This window comes from Sinocyclocheilus rhinocerous, unplaced genomic scaffold, assembly GCF_001515625.1.
Source record: "Sinocyclocheilus rhinocerous isolate Xijiao unplaced genomic scaffold, SAMN03320098_v1.1 scaffold323, whole genome shotgun sequence".
NCBI classification, from domain to species: Eukaryota; Metazoa; Chordata; class Actinopteri; order Cypriniformes; family Cyprinidae; genus Sinocyclocheilus; species Sinocyclocheilus rhinocerous.
The window spans coordinates 1287564-1303125 of record NW_015643640.1 but is presented as its reverse complement, the minus strand read 5'-3'; the positions used below and the strand labels follow the sequence as shown (position 1 = coordinate 1303125).

The 15562-nt window shown below is 36.7% G+C and overlaps 1 protein-coding gene and 1 pseudogene across 1 annotated transcript in view; both read right to left on the bottom strand.

The window, feature by feature from the left end:
- LOC107757623 (guanylate cyclase soluble subunit beta-1-like) overlaps positions 1-3560 on the bottom strand; it is a 26904-nt gene extending 23344 nt beyond the window's left edge. Inside the window, exons 1-4 of the mRNA XM_016575160.1 lie at positions 3451-3560; positions 2922-2995; positions 1388-1488; positions 1007-1125 (exon numbers count right to left, since the gene is read on the bottom strand). Coding sequence (XP_016430646.1) covers positions 1007-1125; positions 1388-1488; positions 2922-2995; positions 3451-3453 — 297 coding nt within the window. The 5' untranslated portion in view covers positions 3454-3560. The remainder of the gene's footprint in view (positions 1-1006; positions 1126-1387; positions 1489-2921; positions 2996-3450) is intronic.
- A 4370-nt stretch (positions 3561-7930) lies between these two features.
- LOC107757624 (guanylate cyclase soluble subunit alpha-3-like) lies at positions 7931-12349 on the bottom strand (annotated as a pseudogene).
- Positions 12350-15562: the final 3213 nt, after the last annotated feature.

The following is a 15562-nucleotide window of genomic DNA, read 5'->3' as shown; positions in this document are numbered from 1 at the left end:
TAAAGCAATAATCCCCGTGAAGCCGTGGTTTACAGTGAATTTATAACAGCTAACCCCTTAGCTGTTGTAAATTCACTGTAAACCACGGCTTCACGGGGTTTATTGCTTTTATAAAACGGTTATTCCATATACGTAGTAAGGTTTCACAAAATAAAACAGAGCAAATAAAGTTTAATGATATTAATAAAAACAGTATTCTTCCACCAAACAATGTAGCTCCTCAGAAACAGTTGTGGTTGCAACAAAGTGGTTGCCGAGCAACACACAAACGTAAACAAAGGTGTATGTTACTTTGTAGAGTCATTTACAACAGCTTCGAACACGGCTCAGCCAATCAGAATCAAGCACCGGAACTCTCCGTTTTATAAACACAGAGTTACAACTAACCATAAATGTACACATACAATACTATATTTTACAATGTACATGTACAATAAAGTGCAGTATTTAATTAAATTAATATTTAAACAAATAAATATAAATATAAAAATATATTATTAAAATTATAATAAATATATATAAATATATGAAAATCAAAGTGTCTCTGTTTTTAAAGTTACTCCCTAATAATAATTTTTTATTTCACTATAGAAAAAGCGGTAACACTTCAAGGTTCATTAGTTAACTACTTTGGTTAACATGAACTAAGAATGAACAATACTTCTACAGCATTTATTAATCCTAGTTCATGTTAATTTCAGCATTTACTAATGCATTATTAAAAATACAATTTGTGCTTGATAACATTAGCACTGTGAATTAACATGAACAACTGTATTTTCCTTAACTAACATTAACAAAGATTAATAAATACTGTAATAAATGTATCGTTCATCTACATATACATTAACTAATGGAACCTTATTGTCTCTTATTATTTCTAACTCTTCTAAAACTCAGCACACTACATGCAATGTGTGAAATAGAGAACAGACAGTGTTGCTCGCGTCACTTTCTCAACATGGCTGCTGCTGATTTTTGGCTGATAAAAACAGTAGCCTCTTACTTGTAAGAATTCACGGACATTGGAGCCCAGCACTCGGAGGATAGTGTCATAACCAGACTCCTGACAGAACTCAAAGAACATTTTCCCAAACATTTGCAAGATGCCCCCGGCATCTATTTCTAGTGGAGAGGAAACCATATTTAAATCAACAGGCAAGAGAAAAAATGAAAAGATTTTTTAATTTAAACTATGTAATTTTGCTGCATTTCATTGTATAATACCAGTTAATCATGATGTTGTTCTCTCACAACAGAACATTTCTAACAGGCCACTTCTGATTTCTAAACCACTTCATAAATAAATAAATCAATTTGATTTAGGTTTTAGCAAATGATTACCTCCATCTTTCCAAAACTACATCAACAACAAAAACAACCTTACTTAGTACTTTGCTTGCAGCAGCCACAAGGTCGTATGTTTTTGCATCTTCATAGATAATTCTGACCAGAAACTGTCCTTCTACATCAACCTGAGCCTCCCTCCTGAAAGAAACATACATATTAAAAAACATCAAGGATTTCCTATTACATCATTAAAAAACTTTTAAAATAAAAAATACTTTTTTAAAATAAAATAATAATGGTAACACTTTGCAATAAGGTTCATTAGTTAACCTCGTTAGTTAACATGAACTAAGAATGAACATACTTCTACTGCATTTATTAATCTTAGCTAATTTCAGCATTTACTAATGCATTATTAAAATTACAAGTTGTGCTTGTTAGCATTAGTTAATGCACTGTGAACTAACATGAACTAACAATGAATAACTAACATTAACAAAGATGCATAAATACTGTAAGACATGTATTGTTCATTCATGTTAGTTAATAGTTTAACTAATGTTAACTAGGGTTGCAAAAAGGTGGAAAATTTCCAGTAAATTTTGGAAACTTTCCAGGATTTTTTTGAATATTCCAAGGATTTTTGGAAACTTACCGGAAATGTTCCACCCCTTTGCAACCCTAATGTTAACAAATGACACCTTACTGAAAAGTATTTCCATAATAATAATAATAAATTAAATAAAAATGAACTAAAATGTTTATTTACAATTTTTGGACTCCAAGGTAATTACATATATTTTTATCTGAGCAAACTGAAAAAGAACATTTAATAAAAGCATGAAGATTGTTAGAGTCAGGCCAAAATGTGATATGCTTGTCCATATTACTAAACTGAGCTGAAAAAAATCAAAATCAGCATTGACTGAGAATGATGACCACAGAGAGGTTTAGCCAAAAAGTCACGCTATATCAGCAAGGGTTAAAACACTTGTAAAACACAACCAAAAAATAGAAATAGAAATAGAAACATTAATCATGTCTTGTGCAGTGCACTGCGAGATGCTGCTAACCTTGTGATAATACTGAACCTCGCTGGAAAAATAACTACTTTACTGCTGCCAGAACACTGAGTGAGACTCAAGCTCATGAGCCTAAACAGGCTCTAAAACATGTTTACATTTAGCACAGCTGTGACCTGCTCTTATTAAAAGTCACGTCAAAGAGATGGAGGAAGTTAAATAAAGCTCAACTGTTTGTGCAAGAGGAAAAAGTTGAACACGTGTGACCTCACATACGTGATTTCTCATGCTCTGAATTAATGAAAAAGAGCATCTGGTAGGATATCGCAATATACTGTGCTATAGATATTACAATTTTGTCAATAATACACTGATGATGGTCACACACACACACTCACACTCACACACACACACACACACACACACTCACTCACACACACACACACCTTTCTTTAAGTCTTGTATTTACATCTGATATAATCTATTATATGTACAGTACACACATTTTTCAAATAGAATATAGACTGCACATAAATGCAAAAACACATAATAAATAAAACAATAAGAATGTGACAATAAAAATAGCCTATGATGTAACAGAGAACTCACTTGATGTCCTCCCACACATCTGGACCATAATTTCTCAGCACCAGAAGTTCCAGTGCATGGTTCACAAAGCCGTACTGCCAAAAAAAAGTGTATTATACAGTTGTGCAATTCAAACACAATATAATAATATGTTACATGCATTTACACTAATTGCGGAATAATGCATTATTTGCCTTTTCATTGTTTACATCTTTAACATGCCATCTATACAGATGTGCTGTAGTGCTTTGTGTGCGTAAATCAAAACACGAGCTGTGATGAACATCAATGTATTATATCACACGGCAATTATTCACCTATAATACATATAATTGCATATTTGAGTAATGCATTACTTCCATCGCTTTTACACATTCGACGCTACCGTAAGCAGCAGAGCAAATAATTACATTAGTGGGAGTAATGCATTACTTCCATCGCTTTTACACATTCGACGCTACCGTAAGCAGCAGAGCAAATAATTACATGAATAGTGACATGAGAATAAATAAAAGACACGTAAAACCGCAATCAGATTATTGCTACATACCATGTTTGGATTAATTCGCCAATCCTCTGTTTGTTTCTGATCTCTTAAATCACTAAACAAGAGCACTGACAAACCGTACAGCTGTTAGGAGTGAAGCCACCATTTCTGAACCGAGCGCATCGTTATTGACGGAGGATGCAGCCAACGGGATGCAAGAAGCGCTGCAGCTGCATCCTCATCCCGGAGCCAGGGTTGGCTCATGAATATTGATGACGCGACATGACGTTTATCCAGAATACCTACCTGATTGGCTGCGAGGTAGACGCTAGTAGATGGACGCTTATGAAGACCTGGGTCATGAATAATAATTAGGTTACGTCCAGTACGCTGTGAGAGGGTTACCAAGCAACGCCAGCATTAACTTATGAATATTAATCGACTAAGCTTCAGCAAGTGGAATGCTGTCAGGAGATGTTATCGTTACTTAGAAATAGATTGTAATCAATCTAATTAATGAAAAGAGGCATCAAATTAAGAAAAAGAGTTAGTCATTTCATGCACCACTGATTTTGCTATTATTTTATATTTTTCATGAAGCTTACACTCTGCGCTTACTCAGTTTGATAGTCACCATATGAGATAGCAAGATGTAATATTTCTCTAATTTATCAAATTTGTTTTTTATATTCTGAAACAATTAATAAAACCTTTCTGTTTCTAAAATTTTGTAAATATACACTGCCAGTCAAAATTTGTAATGTTTAATGTTTTTTAAAGAAGTCTCTTCTGCTCACCAAGCCTGCATTTATTTGATCAGAAATACAGCAAAAGCAGTAATATTGTGAAATATTTTTAAATTTTTAAATAAGTGCTTTCTATGTGAATATCTGTTAAACTGTAATTTATTTCTGTGATCAAAGCTGTATTTTCAGCATCATTACTCCAGTCGTCAGTGTCACATGATCTTCAGAAATCATTCTAATATGCTGATTTGCTGCTCAAAAAAAACAAACAATTATTATTATTATTACTATTTAAAACAGTTGAGTACATTTTTTCAGGATTCTTTGATGAATAGAAAGATCCAAAGATCAGCATTTATCTGAAATAAAAAGCTTTTGTAATATTATACACTCTACCATTCAAAAGCTTGGAGTCAATATCATTTTTTTTCTTCTCTTTTTTTGGGAAAGAAATTATAGAAATTAATACTTTTATTTAGCAAGGATGCTTTAAATTGATCAAAATTAAAATTACAGTTTAACAGATATTCAAATAGAAAGCAGTTATTTTAAATAGTAAAATTATTTCACAATATTACTGCTTTTGCTGTATTTCTGATCAAATAAATACAGGCTTGGTGAGCAGAAGAGAGTTCTTTAAAAACATTAAAAATCTTACTGTGTAATCTTACTTAACCAGTGTTAAGCGCTCTCTTTGTGGTCTCTCTTTCACTCTTTCATGAAAAGATTAAACAAACCAAACCTTGAGTAAAGCATGTTTATTACAGATCTATTACAATACAAAAAAAAGTCACAATGTTTACTTGGTCGGGCTCTGCCGAGGTGAATCTTTACTGTGTAGTGCACTACAATGACATGTGCTCTATTCAGATCCTTATATCCTTATAGACAATAAATGGTTCACTCTATTGAAGTAATAGTCACGTGTTTGACATTCTTTGCATTTTAGATTTTTGGTATACAGTCAGGACGTCAAAATAAACAAAATATTAAAACAAAAGAGGTTCTGCCAAAACTAAATCTCAGGGCCACTGTGGACAAAAACTGTGCACACTGAAACCCTTCTACGATAGTGTTATTTGACAGCTTTCTGGCAACATGATAAACTCTGGCTCAACTAAAACGATACGCAGTGTTAGCCCACTGTTTCCAGGTTTTACGCTTTCACGGTTCATGAGTTTCGTATGTAGCACAGCGTCTGGAAGCAGCACTCGTCTTCTGATCGTGAGCCTGGAGAAAGTAACAAACTCCAGGGATGTTGGCGGGAAAGTTGAGCGGAAGATCCTCTCTCGTCCGGGGGATGAGAACGAACTCTGGACGATCTTTTAACAATCTGGAATGAGAGAGAAGTAACTCATCGTCCTGAAAGCCAAATGCAGGTACACAGTAAAGCTGTCTGTGGAATATGACAAATATACTTGGCTCAGCCAGATATGATTTAATAAGGCAGATCTTCATGTGTTATTCTTTGAAACACAGATCCATTCGGTGGAATGCTCCTGTTCTTTGTTTACGTCAAATAAATGCTGTTGCTTTTACTCACACCTTATTGTACAATAATCGAAAAAAGAAAAAAAAAGGGAATTAATTCAGAGTTTTGGACTAGTTTGTTATAAACGTGACCAATGTCGGGAAAAAATATACATTAAGAGACCACTTCTCAGTTTCTCTGGATTTACAGTTAAGCATTTGACAAAAGCATTATCTTTTGTTTTATTCTGATGACATCTCTTCCCAATTTTAAATATAAATGTAAAAGCATGAAATGACAACTGGATGCCAAGATACCATGTTTTCAGACATGTTTATATATCATCTTCAGAGCCATGAGAGCAATCTGTTCAGCATGAGTCGGACTCTCTTTGTGCAAGCCTCCAGCTACACAGTACGCATCGCCAATGGTTTCCACCTTGAATGCACAAATGAGGACACATGAAAGGTTACGAGAGCAGAGTGCTAAATATTTCATTACACACCTCTGGGTACACTGTAAAAAATGACCGTGAATTTAACGGTAAAAGACTGTAAAAATGCTACAGTAAAACCTGTTAAATGGTTAACGGTAAATTCCCCTACTATATACGGTGAAAAACTGTATTGGACATTACATTTAAAAGCTGCTTGTGATGGGCTTTGGTTCATCATGTGACTTTCTCATCACCACCTGCATTTGGTGGTTATCAGTGTATTACAAAGGTACAAAACAGATTTCAGTACTTCAATAGGTTGGTATATTAACATTATATCAGTTAATGAAATTACGGTATTTAACTGTAAATTTAAGTTAAAACCTAAAACGTTGCTACCGTATTTTTTTACGGTAAAATTTCGGCAACCACAGCTGCCGTTTTTTTACCGTAAATTTTACGGAATTTTTTTACAGTGTAGATTCAAGGATCGTGCCGTAATATTCTGATTTGCCAAAAACGATTACTAGAACAGTTCTGCATTTCCACAACAATTCCGATTTATTATGTAATAATTAAGGATGTTTAATAATTATTATATTAATTTTAATTTTTTTTGCATGGTTATTAAAAGCTCACCAGTGCATTTCCATTCACGCATTATGGTTAACTGACTTTTTATGTAATTCTGAGCACAAAAAAGCATAATCAGTTTGTTACGACATGATGAGCATCGAAAAGCATAAAACCAGCTATAACAATCTAACTTTACTTTAACAAAATGGTACATCTAGACAGCTCGAGAGACATTAATGCCGTTTTTGCACATCCAGTATGGAGATGTTTGAGACACACATTGAGATATGTTGGGACGAGACAAGAGGAGAATCTATTTTAGGATATAGCTGTCTGTAAGAATGTAAGCAAAGCCAGACACTAAGCTAAACTTTACCTCCCCATGTCTTTCCCATGTGTATGGGATATTCTGCTTCAGATTACATTACCGAACCTCTCAGCAGTTTATGAGCCTGCATGTCAAAAGTGATTAAATTAATTATTGTTTGGTTTAAAGATTGATCAGTATAAAATCCCAAGGGCCCTAAAATAAAGTTAAAGCAGCATATTTGTGACTGAACCAGTCATAAGGGTCAATTTTTTGAAATTGAGATTTATTCATCACATGAAAGCTGAATAAATAAGCTTTCCATTGATGTATGGTTTGTTATATTTGGCTGAGATACAACTATTTGAAAATCTGGAATCTGAGGGTGCAACAAAATCTAAATATTTTTTGTCATAAAAGAAAAATCTATAATTTTGACCCATACAATGTATTGTTGGCTATTGCTACAAATATACCCCAGCGACTTAACACTGCTTTTGTGCTCCAGGGTCACATTTTTCAATCTGTGAAAAAAGGCCCAATTTCTTCACCCTTTTTTGCTAGTTTGAAGCTGCAAGACCTAAAATGGAAGACAGCATTTTTAGTGCACTATACCAAAAACTACACTATTCGCAGTGTTGGGCTAGTTACTCAAAGAATGTAAATCTCCTTTTGAAGTGGACTTTGAGCTTTGTAACTTTGCAGATCTTTTTTATGCTCAAACAGCAACATTACAGACTAACTAAAGTTGAAAAAGTGAAAAAGCATAATAGGACCCCTTTAAGTAAATATAATGGGTGATATATTGCGTCACCAAAAATGATTGAGGTCATGTACATATATTGCGCGATAAGTCGATATATTGATTATTGCGACAGGCTTAACACTTATCAGTCGTGAGCGGCAGTGAAATCTTCTACAGCAATATCACCCACCTTATACACATCCAGCTCACCGCAGTGGCGATCAAACCGAGTGTAGAGCTCACTGAGCATGTTCACCACCTGCATGGGCGTGCATCGTGAGCAGATCGCAGTGAAGCCCACGATATCTGAGAACAGCACCGTGACATGATCAAACTTTTTTGCCGGCACTGGAAGCCCCTGCCACAAACGCTGAGCGACGTTCCCTGGGAATATCGTGAAGAGCAGCTCTACCGTTCGTCGCTTTTCTTCTTCCAGGGCCTGGTGGGCCTCTTCCAGGGCAGCTTTGGCTTTACTCAGACGCTTTTTCAGTCCATCCTGGGCCTTGGTCTGCTCCCCGACCAGAACAACATCTCGTAGTGCATTGTGGATGGGGATGTCAGAGAGGTAGAGGCCGCGGCCTGTCAACTCCTCCAGCTTATCTACACACGGAGAGCCGAGGAAGAGCAGAGCACTCATTTCTGACATGAAGATCATCTGCCCCTTCAGGTCCATGTGCTACAATGAGAGGGTTGGGAGAGTGGGAATTAATTCAGAGTTTTGGACTAGTTTGTTATAAATGTGACCAATGTCGGGAAAAAATATACATTAAGAGACCACTTGAAAATTCTCAGTTTCTCTGGATTTACAGTTAAGCGTTTGAGTAAAACATAATTTTTTGTTTTATTCTGATGATATCTCTTCCCAATTTTAAATATAAATGTTGTCATTTAGAGCATGAAATGACAACTGCATGCCAAGATACCATGTTTTCATATTGTGTTTATGTTAATTTTTAGGCGACACAATACCAATTTTCTAACATCAGCAGAGTTAAGAAATCAATATTTGGTGGAATAACCATGATTTTCAATCACAACAAATGAAAACCACTAAACTAGAGAAACTGAGAATTATCGAGTGGTCTCTTAATTTTTTTCCAGAGCTGTATATATATATATATATATATAATCAACACTCACATAGCAGTTTGTAACTATTTTACATTTTGGCAAATTTCATACAGTCTCTTTCATACATTTTCATACAATCTGCTGATGCCTCGCTGAAGGTTTGGTTTAGATGTTTGGTTACTGGTGGACCTTCATTTTTCTAAAAAATATTGTGCATTTTCATACAAAAGAAATCGTTTCGCTTGCCATCTTTCTTCTCGGATTTTCTTTTTAAGCTCTTTATTTCAAACCGTATATAATATTAAGAGTTCTGCACCAATTTGAGTCCCCTGATGCACAGTGTTTTCCAAAATATTTATTATTAAAACAATGATAATAGAGAAACTGAAACCAATCTTCAAACAAACAGAAATATCACCTTTTTTCCAAGATGAAATTATCATAGTTTTACATCTACAGCAGCAATATTCATATTCCAATTCTGATAACTAATTCTGTTTACATACAATTACTTTCATACATTTTCGTATGAAAGTAGTTGTATGAATTCATACAAATTCACAACCAATTCACCAAAACGTTTTCTAATGAGATCAGTTTGAATATAATATAATTTCTTTCATATTTGCTCCAAGGTATTTGATATGCACTTAGCTTGGACATTGCCAAAATTTACACTATATTGGGGTGAAACTAAATGAATTGAGTGTGACTATATGAAACGAACAGATCTGGTCTGTAGAAAAACTTCATATAAGGACACGTGTAGAAAAAGGAAAGCACATAAGACTAAACATTACATGAACCATATGGATGCACAAACTCCTACAAATGTCTCTGTACCATCAGTGTATATTGTGTGTGCTGTATGTTTCGTAAATGAATCTAGAGGTTGCTGTGTCATTGCTTTCGTGTGAGCATAAGGCTCGATCTCATTAATAGAGGCTTTGAGGGGCCTTCCATGTCCCTGACATTTGCCGTCATGCTCGGTACAGGGCTTTATTGCATTTCCCTTATTATACTGATCATCTGCAACCATTTGCCATTAAAAAAATCCCTTCAACCACCTCGTAAGAACTCAGATCAGCACGAAGATAAAACCTATGAGGAAAAATCCTACTAATTACTCGCACTGATTAGTTGAATCGTATTGTGCTTTTTAATTGTCTAATCAACAGGAAACCCAAGGCAATCTTTGATTCCTGTTTCTCTTTGATGTGGGTGTGATAAAATATCACACAGACCTTCAGAAGTTCACATTTCCAATGCAAACCAGCATACGAACGCATTCGAAGCTGCAAACGTAGATGTTTTTTCCTCACTCGGTGCAATAAGCTTGACGTTTTAAAATTTCCCAGATAAGCAGTTTCACGCGTAACAGGTGGCCCGTTGTTAAAATCAGCATTTCAATACATAGGGCATCCGCAAGGGCAGAGCGAGCGACTGTAAAACCAAAAATACCTTTCCAGGGCTGTCGGCAGAGCTCGCTCCATGCTGTTTGACCCGAAGCACAAACTGGGTGTTTAGCATGGTTAAAATATCCTGGAAGCTGGCTCGTATCTCAGGCGAAACAATGGCAAAGTGCTCGAGGAAAACGGGCCTCCTTTGCCCGTCTCTGCATCGGCCGAGCCTCCTCCTCAAACCGTCTCCGATCTGCATCAGGCCCATATCCTGATCCAAGAGAACGTGGAAGGGAAAAGTGGAGTAGAGCAGCGAGAGGGGAATGTCTCCAGACGAGTGTGTCCTCATGGGGCTCGGCGTGAGGCTCTTGTCGTCTCTTACGAACACTGAGTACAGCAGATGGGGCTGATGATTGGCCTGAAGAGCACTGCTGTCTTTACCCCCAACGTCCATTCTGACCTCCACCCGTGTGCAGTAGAGCCAGCACGCCGCTGCCTGGATGATCCCCGAGAAGAAGAGCTCGGTGGTGGGGAGGGGATTGAAGAAGTAGACGGTCAGGAGTCCCGGATCCTTGTCCAGGCAGAGTATGGAGGCTTGCTGGATGTAGCGCTGAACCTCCGGGGTGGGTGGTGTGCTCTGCTTTAGGAGAACGTTGAAGCTGTTGAGAAAATCGTGGAGAGCTCCCCCGACCACACGAAGAATATGACCGTCCTCCTCATAACAGTCCCGAAACACCTCCAGACCCAGAGAAGTCTTTAGTGTATCCATGGGGATTTCTGGGATTCAATCAGCACAATTCACATGAATACTAAGATTATATGTGACCACAAAACCTTAAGCTTTCCATTGATGTATGGTTTGTTAGGATGGGACAATATATGGAACATGATCTTTACTTAATATCCTAATGATTTTTGGCATAAAAAAAAAAAGTATAATTTTGACCCATACAATGTATTGTTGGCTATTGCTACAAATATACCCCAGCGACTTAACACTGCTTTTGTGCTCCAGGCTCACATTTATATATATATATATATACACGCATTTGTAATGGCTCTTCTTACCTGTTTTCAGGGAGTAGTTTCTCATGACATCTGATAATTGTTCAGCATTGTCCAATATCTGAGATACATCAGAACTGCATGCTGCAGGGCTAATATATGGACACTTATATTAAAGCACACTCAGTAAATTAACACAACATTAGAACACTTCTGAACGTGAGTTTGAACTATAGGAAACAAACATATAGGCCTATGCAATAATAATATAATCTAATAAAATCTAATGCAATATAATAATTCACACAGACATTATATGCTATATAATTGGAAATATTTGTAATATAGAAAACAATGTGGAAAAATACTGATGCAATACAATTGCTATATACTGTCATAAGAATGTGCACAAAATTCAAACGGCATGCAAATCATAAAACTGTAACAATTTTAAATGAGATAAAAGGACTATATTATAAACCCTAACAGATGTAACGTATTGTAATGAAAAAGAACATCTTACCAACTCGTGTCTATCTGCTGTTTCATAACTCTGATCAATGCATTTCGTAATTTGTCGAACTATAAGAAACAGAAAATGCATTGAATATAGCATAGCGTGTGTTTTTGGTATTGTAATTAATAACAGTCGTTTGTCTGTCTTGCGCATTTCTCTCAGTTACAAAATTCCATTTGCGCGCATTGCATGCGCACACTGGGCATAACGCAGATATAAAACAGATTTTCCAATGCGATGTATAAGAATTTGATGCAAACACATCATCAGGTGAATTAGACGCATCAGACACATGAGTTTACCTCCGGGCACACCAGCTTTCGGATGCTCTCGCCCAGTGAATGCAGATTAACTTTGCTCCGGCTTATTTTGCGTCTGGGCAGAATGTTGGTGAGATTGCCCTGCACCTCTCTGGATACCGGCACAGCATTCACCGCAGCGCTTTCCTCAAAGTCCGCGGGTTCCTCGTTTCCCACGACCATAGAAAACGGGCATTCACCCGCAATCTTCAGATCCTTCAGTTTAGCGCAAAACATTCTTTGCGTAATAGTCCTCTATAGAAACATCTACATGGTGAATATCAGACCATTCCGACCCATCCGAATCCAGGAGAGAAGCATTCCTAATAAGTGATGGAAAAATATCAGCCCAGGAAATAGGCCTATATATTTCTCCGCACACACACGTCTCACCCAGGACTAAGCTATTTCAAACTTATCAGCAGCTTTTCCGCCTGCATGCAACATTCATAGTAAATTACAGGGGCAAGTGACAAGCCAAGGATCATTAAGTATGGCCAATCACAGGACACAGTGGAACCTCCAGCTAGCCAATGGATGCACAGGCAGACAGAGCTCCTTAAATATGTATTATGCACGTCTGGAGATGCGCGATGTTCTCCTGGAGATGCTGTGCACCATGCATGCGCATCATCCAATGAACTGCCTGGTGATTTCAGAGGATTGAATGTCATTAAATGTCACATACAGTCTAACCCTAACCGCTGGACTCTTATGCAACATCACGCTTGCTTTCATACGGATTCCGAATGATCCGATGCGCAAATGGAAACGCTCTCAACATCTCGCACTCGAGTCTGTCGCGTATCATCATCTCAGGAGCGACTCATTTGGACGCATGCTGCGCTTTGGGCCACCCAGATGTCTGCCCAGTTCCTCGCGAACATAAATTGCAATGCCACTCATTACAGGCGCAAATAGATGTTATGTAAGGGTCTCTATGCTTTGCATTCTTTCATGGGTCTCCTTCCCAAACAGACAGCCAGGGCTTGTCGAGCTAATGAGGAGCATCTAGGTCACGCTGTGAGTCCAGTTGAACGAGTCTAATTATTTGGATAAAAAAAAAAAACTAAAACCATATAGCTATTTAAAATAGTGCTGTGAAAAAATTAATCGCATCCAAAATAAAAGATTTTGTTATATATAAATATTGCTTGGTGACAATGACTTGATTTCGACTAGCAGTGGTCTTGAAGACTGCATGAGAGACCTGCACACACTGCAAGAGGTGAGGAGATTCTGGTGCAAAACAGATCAATGAAAACCTGAAGTCACTCAGTATTCAGTTATTTTGTTCATCACTGGACTTGACACAATGATCAGTGAAATGTTTTTGAAATCATTTGGAATGAAGGGACTGGGAGATCAACCTAACATCATGGTTGCCTTGCATTATAGGCATGTTAAAATGTCAAAATACGTTTTTTTTTTGCGTGTTGTTGTTTGTGCAAAAATAAATAAATAAAAATGACATCTCTTTAATATCTCATCTCAGTCGTGGTAAGAAATGTGTAATTAAATGGGGAGACAATGCTAGATTTATGTTTGTTTGGTTTTTTTTCCTGAGATAAAAGAACTTAATCTTAGATGCGTTTTTTCCAAAAGAGATTTCAACAGTGTCACAAACTGTTCTCAGACTGTCAAAAATGACAGAAAAGCCTCTGATTCAAAGGTGTTAGATATGCACATAAATGAAACATATTTAACAAAGAATGACATCCATTCTCTCCAACTATTTTTAGTTCAACACATAATCAAAGTACTTTATTTAATAAACAAGCAGGCAATGTGATCTGTAGGAATTTGAATGATGGGAGTTACAATTTCTGAATTTCTCTGGAAATCTGCAGAGCTTTCTGTGAAGTTCTGTGGGCCGGACATATGCATGAACGATAAAATTTTTCTCAAATTACTGACTTCTTCTTACTCCACAGTAAACTAAATATTTGCTCTGATATGTAGGAATCAACAAAAATGACTGTATAGTGATATTATGCATGTTTAATATTGTACTCTTTTACACAGATGTGTCAACATATTATGCAATGCCAGCATTTTTTTGAGTTTATGCATATGCTTTCAGTTGTTGTGTGGTCGTTTATGTGTTTTCTGTGTCCATACTGCATATGTGTGTGTGTGTGTGTGTGATATTGACCTTGATCATATCTATGTGATCGTCACATAAACACTGGCTATCATCAGCATTAATAAAAGAGTTTGCCTCAGAGCTGGAGCTCAAGCTTCTCTTGAATGATTGTGTCAGAGATGAGATATTTGTTTTCTTCTTGGTTTGCTAGCTTCGTCCTCATTTCTTGGTTGCATGATGTCGAGATCTGACTCTATCTGTGCCCACAAGCTTTAAAAGCCTATACAGCACCAGCTATAATCATCTCGCTCCTCTATTCTCTCTCTGACCATGCATAAACCTGACAAATACTCAGTCTCATGCTAAAACAGCACTCCATTAAGAATTCATTGCTTTTAAAACCATTAAAGTTTGGAACAAAACAGCGATTTTTGTTAATCCAAGCCCCTGTTTACACAGATCTGACCCAGTGTTGCACCATACCTGTTTTGATTTTTGCTTCTTTCCATCGGAATAGCAGTAGTTTCCTTATAGTTTCATTGTCAAACAAATTGATTTTTTTCACCTTTCTTTTCACCAAATGCTAACGTAGCTGCAGCTTAAATGACAGACTGTATATAAACGGCTCTGAGACATGAATACAAATATTTTACCACTAAATAAATGAAGTCTCCAATCTCCATGTCTGTCACAAGCATGACTCATTGAATCGTGCCATCAGTTCATTAGTGTACGTCATGTTTGGTACAAGTTTATTTTCCCAGTGGTGCCAAGCATGAATGATTCAGATTCCATGGGTGCTGTGAGACATATGCCAAACTGGAGTCACTGCTAGATCTGTGCCTAATGTAATAGAGTGACGGAATTGATTTTGAAGTTTGTTAGGACCAGTGTCCTCAGGGAGGCTGCTGATTGGTTAGGTGGCTTCTGTAGCAATGCATCAAGTCCAAAATCTTGTGTAAGGCAGTGTGGTGTATTCCTCACAGATTCCTCCCTGCAGCTGGTGAAACAAACAGCATTGCAGCTGAGATAGCAATAAGAGCGCGTGCGTGTCTTGATGTTATTTGTCCATTCACAAACATATAACATGGGAACATAATCATTGAGTAATCCTACAACCATACCACTATATGTACACACGGTATATAACATGGTTATATAAAACCATGGTTCAAAATTACTGTATGTGGTTGGTAAGATTTTTAAATGTTTTTGGAAAAAAGTATCGTATGCTCAGCAAGGCTGCATTTATTTGATTGAAAATACAAAAAAAGGTAATATTGTGAAATATTTTTACAATTTCAGACAGCTGGTTTCTATGTAAATATCTGTTCAAATGTAATTTATTTCTGTGATCAAATCTGTATTTTCAGCATCATTACTCCAGTCTTCAGTGTCACATGATCTTCAGAAATCATTCTAATATGCTGATTTGCTGCTCAACAAACATTTCTGATTATCATCAATGTTGAAAACAGTCGTGCTGCACAATATTTTTGTGGAAACCGTGATGCAT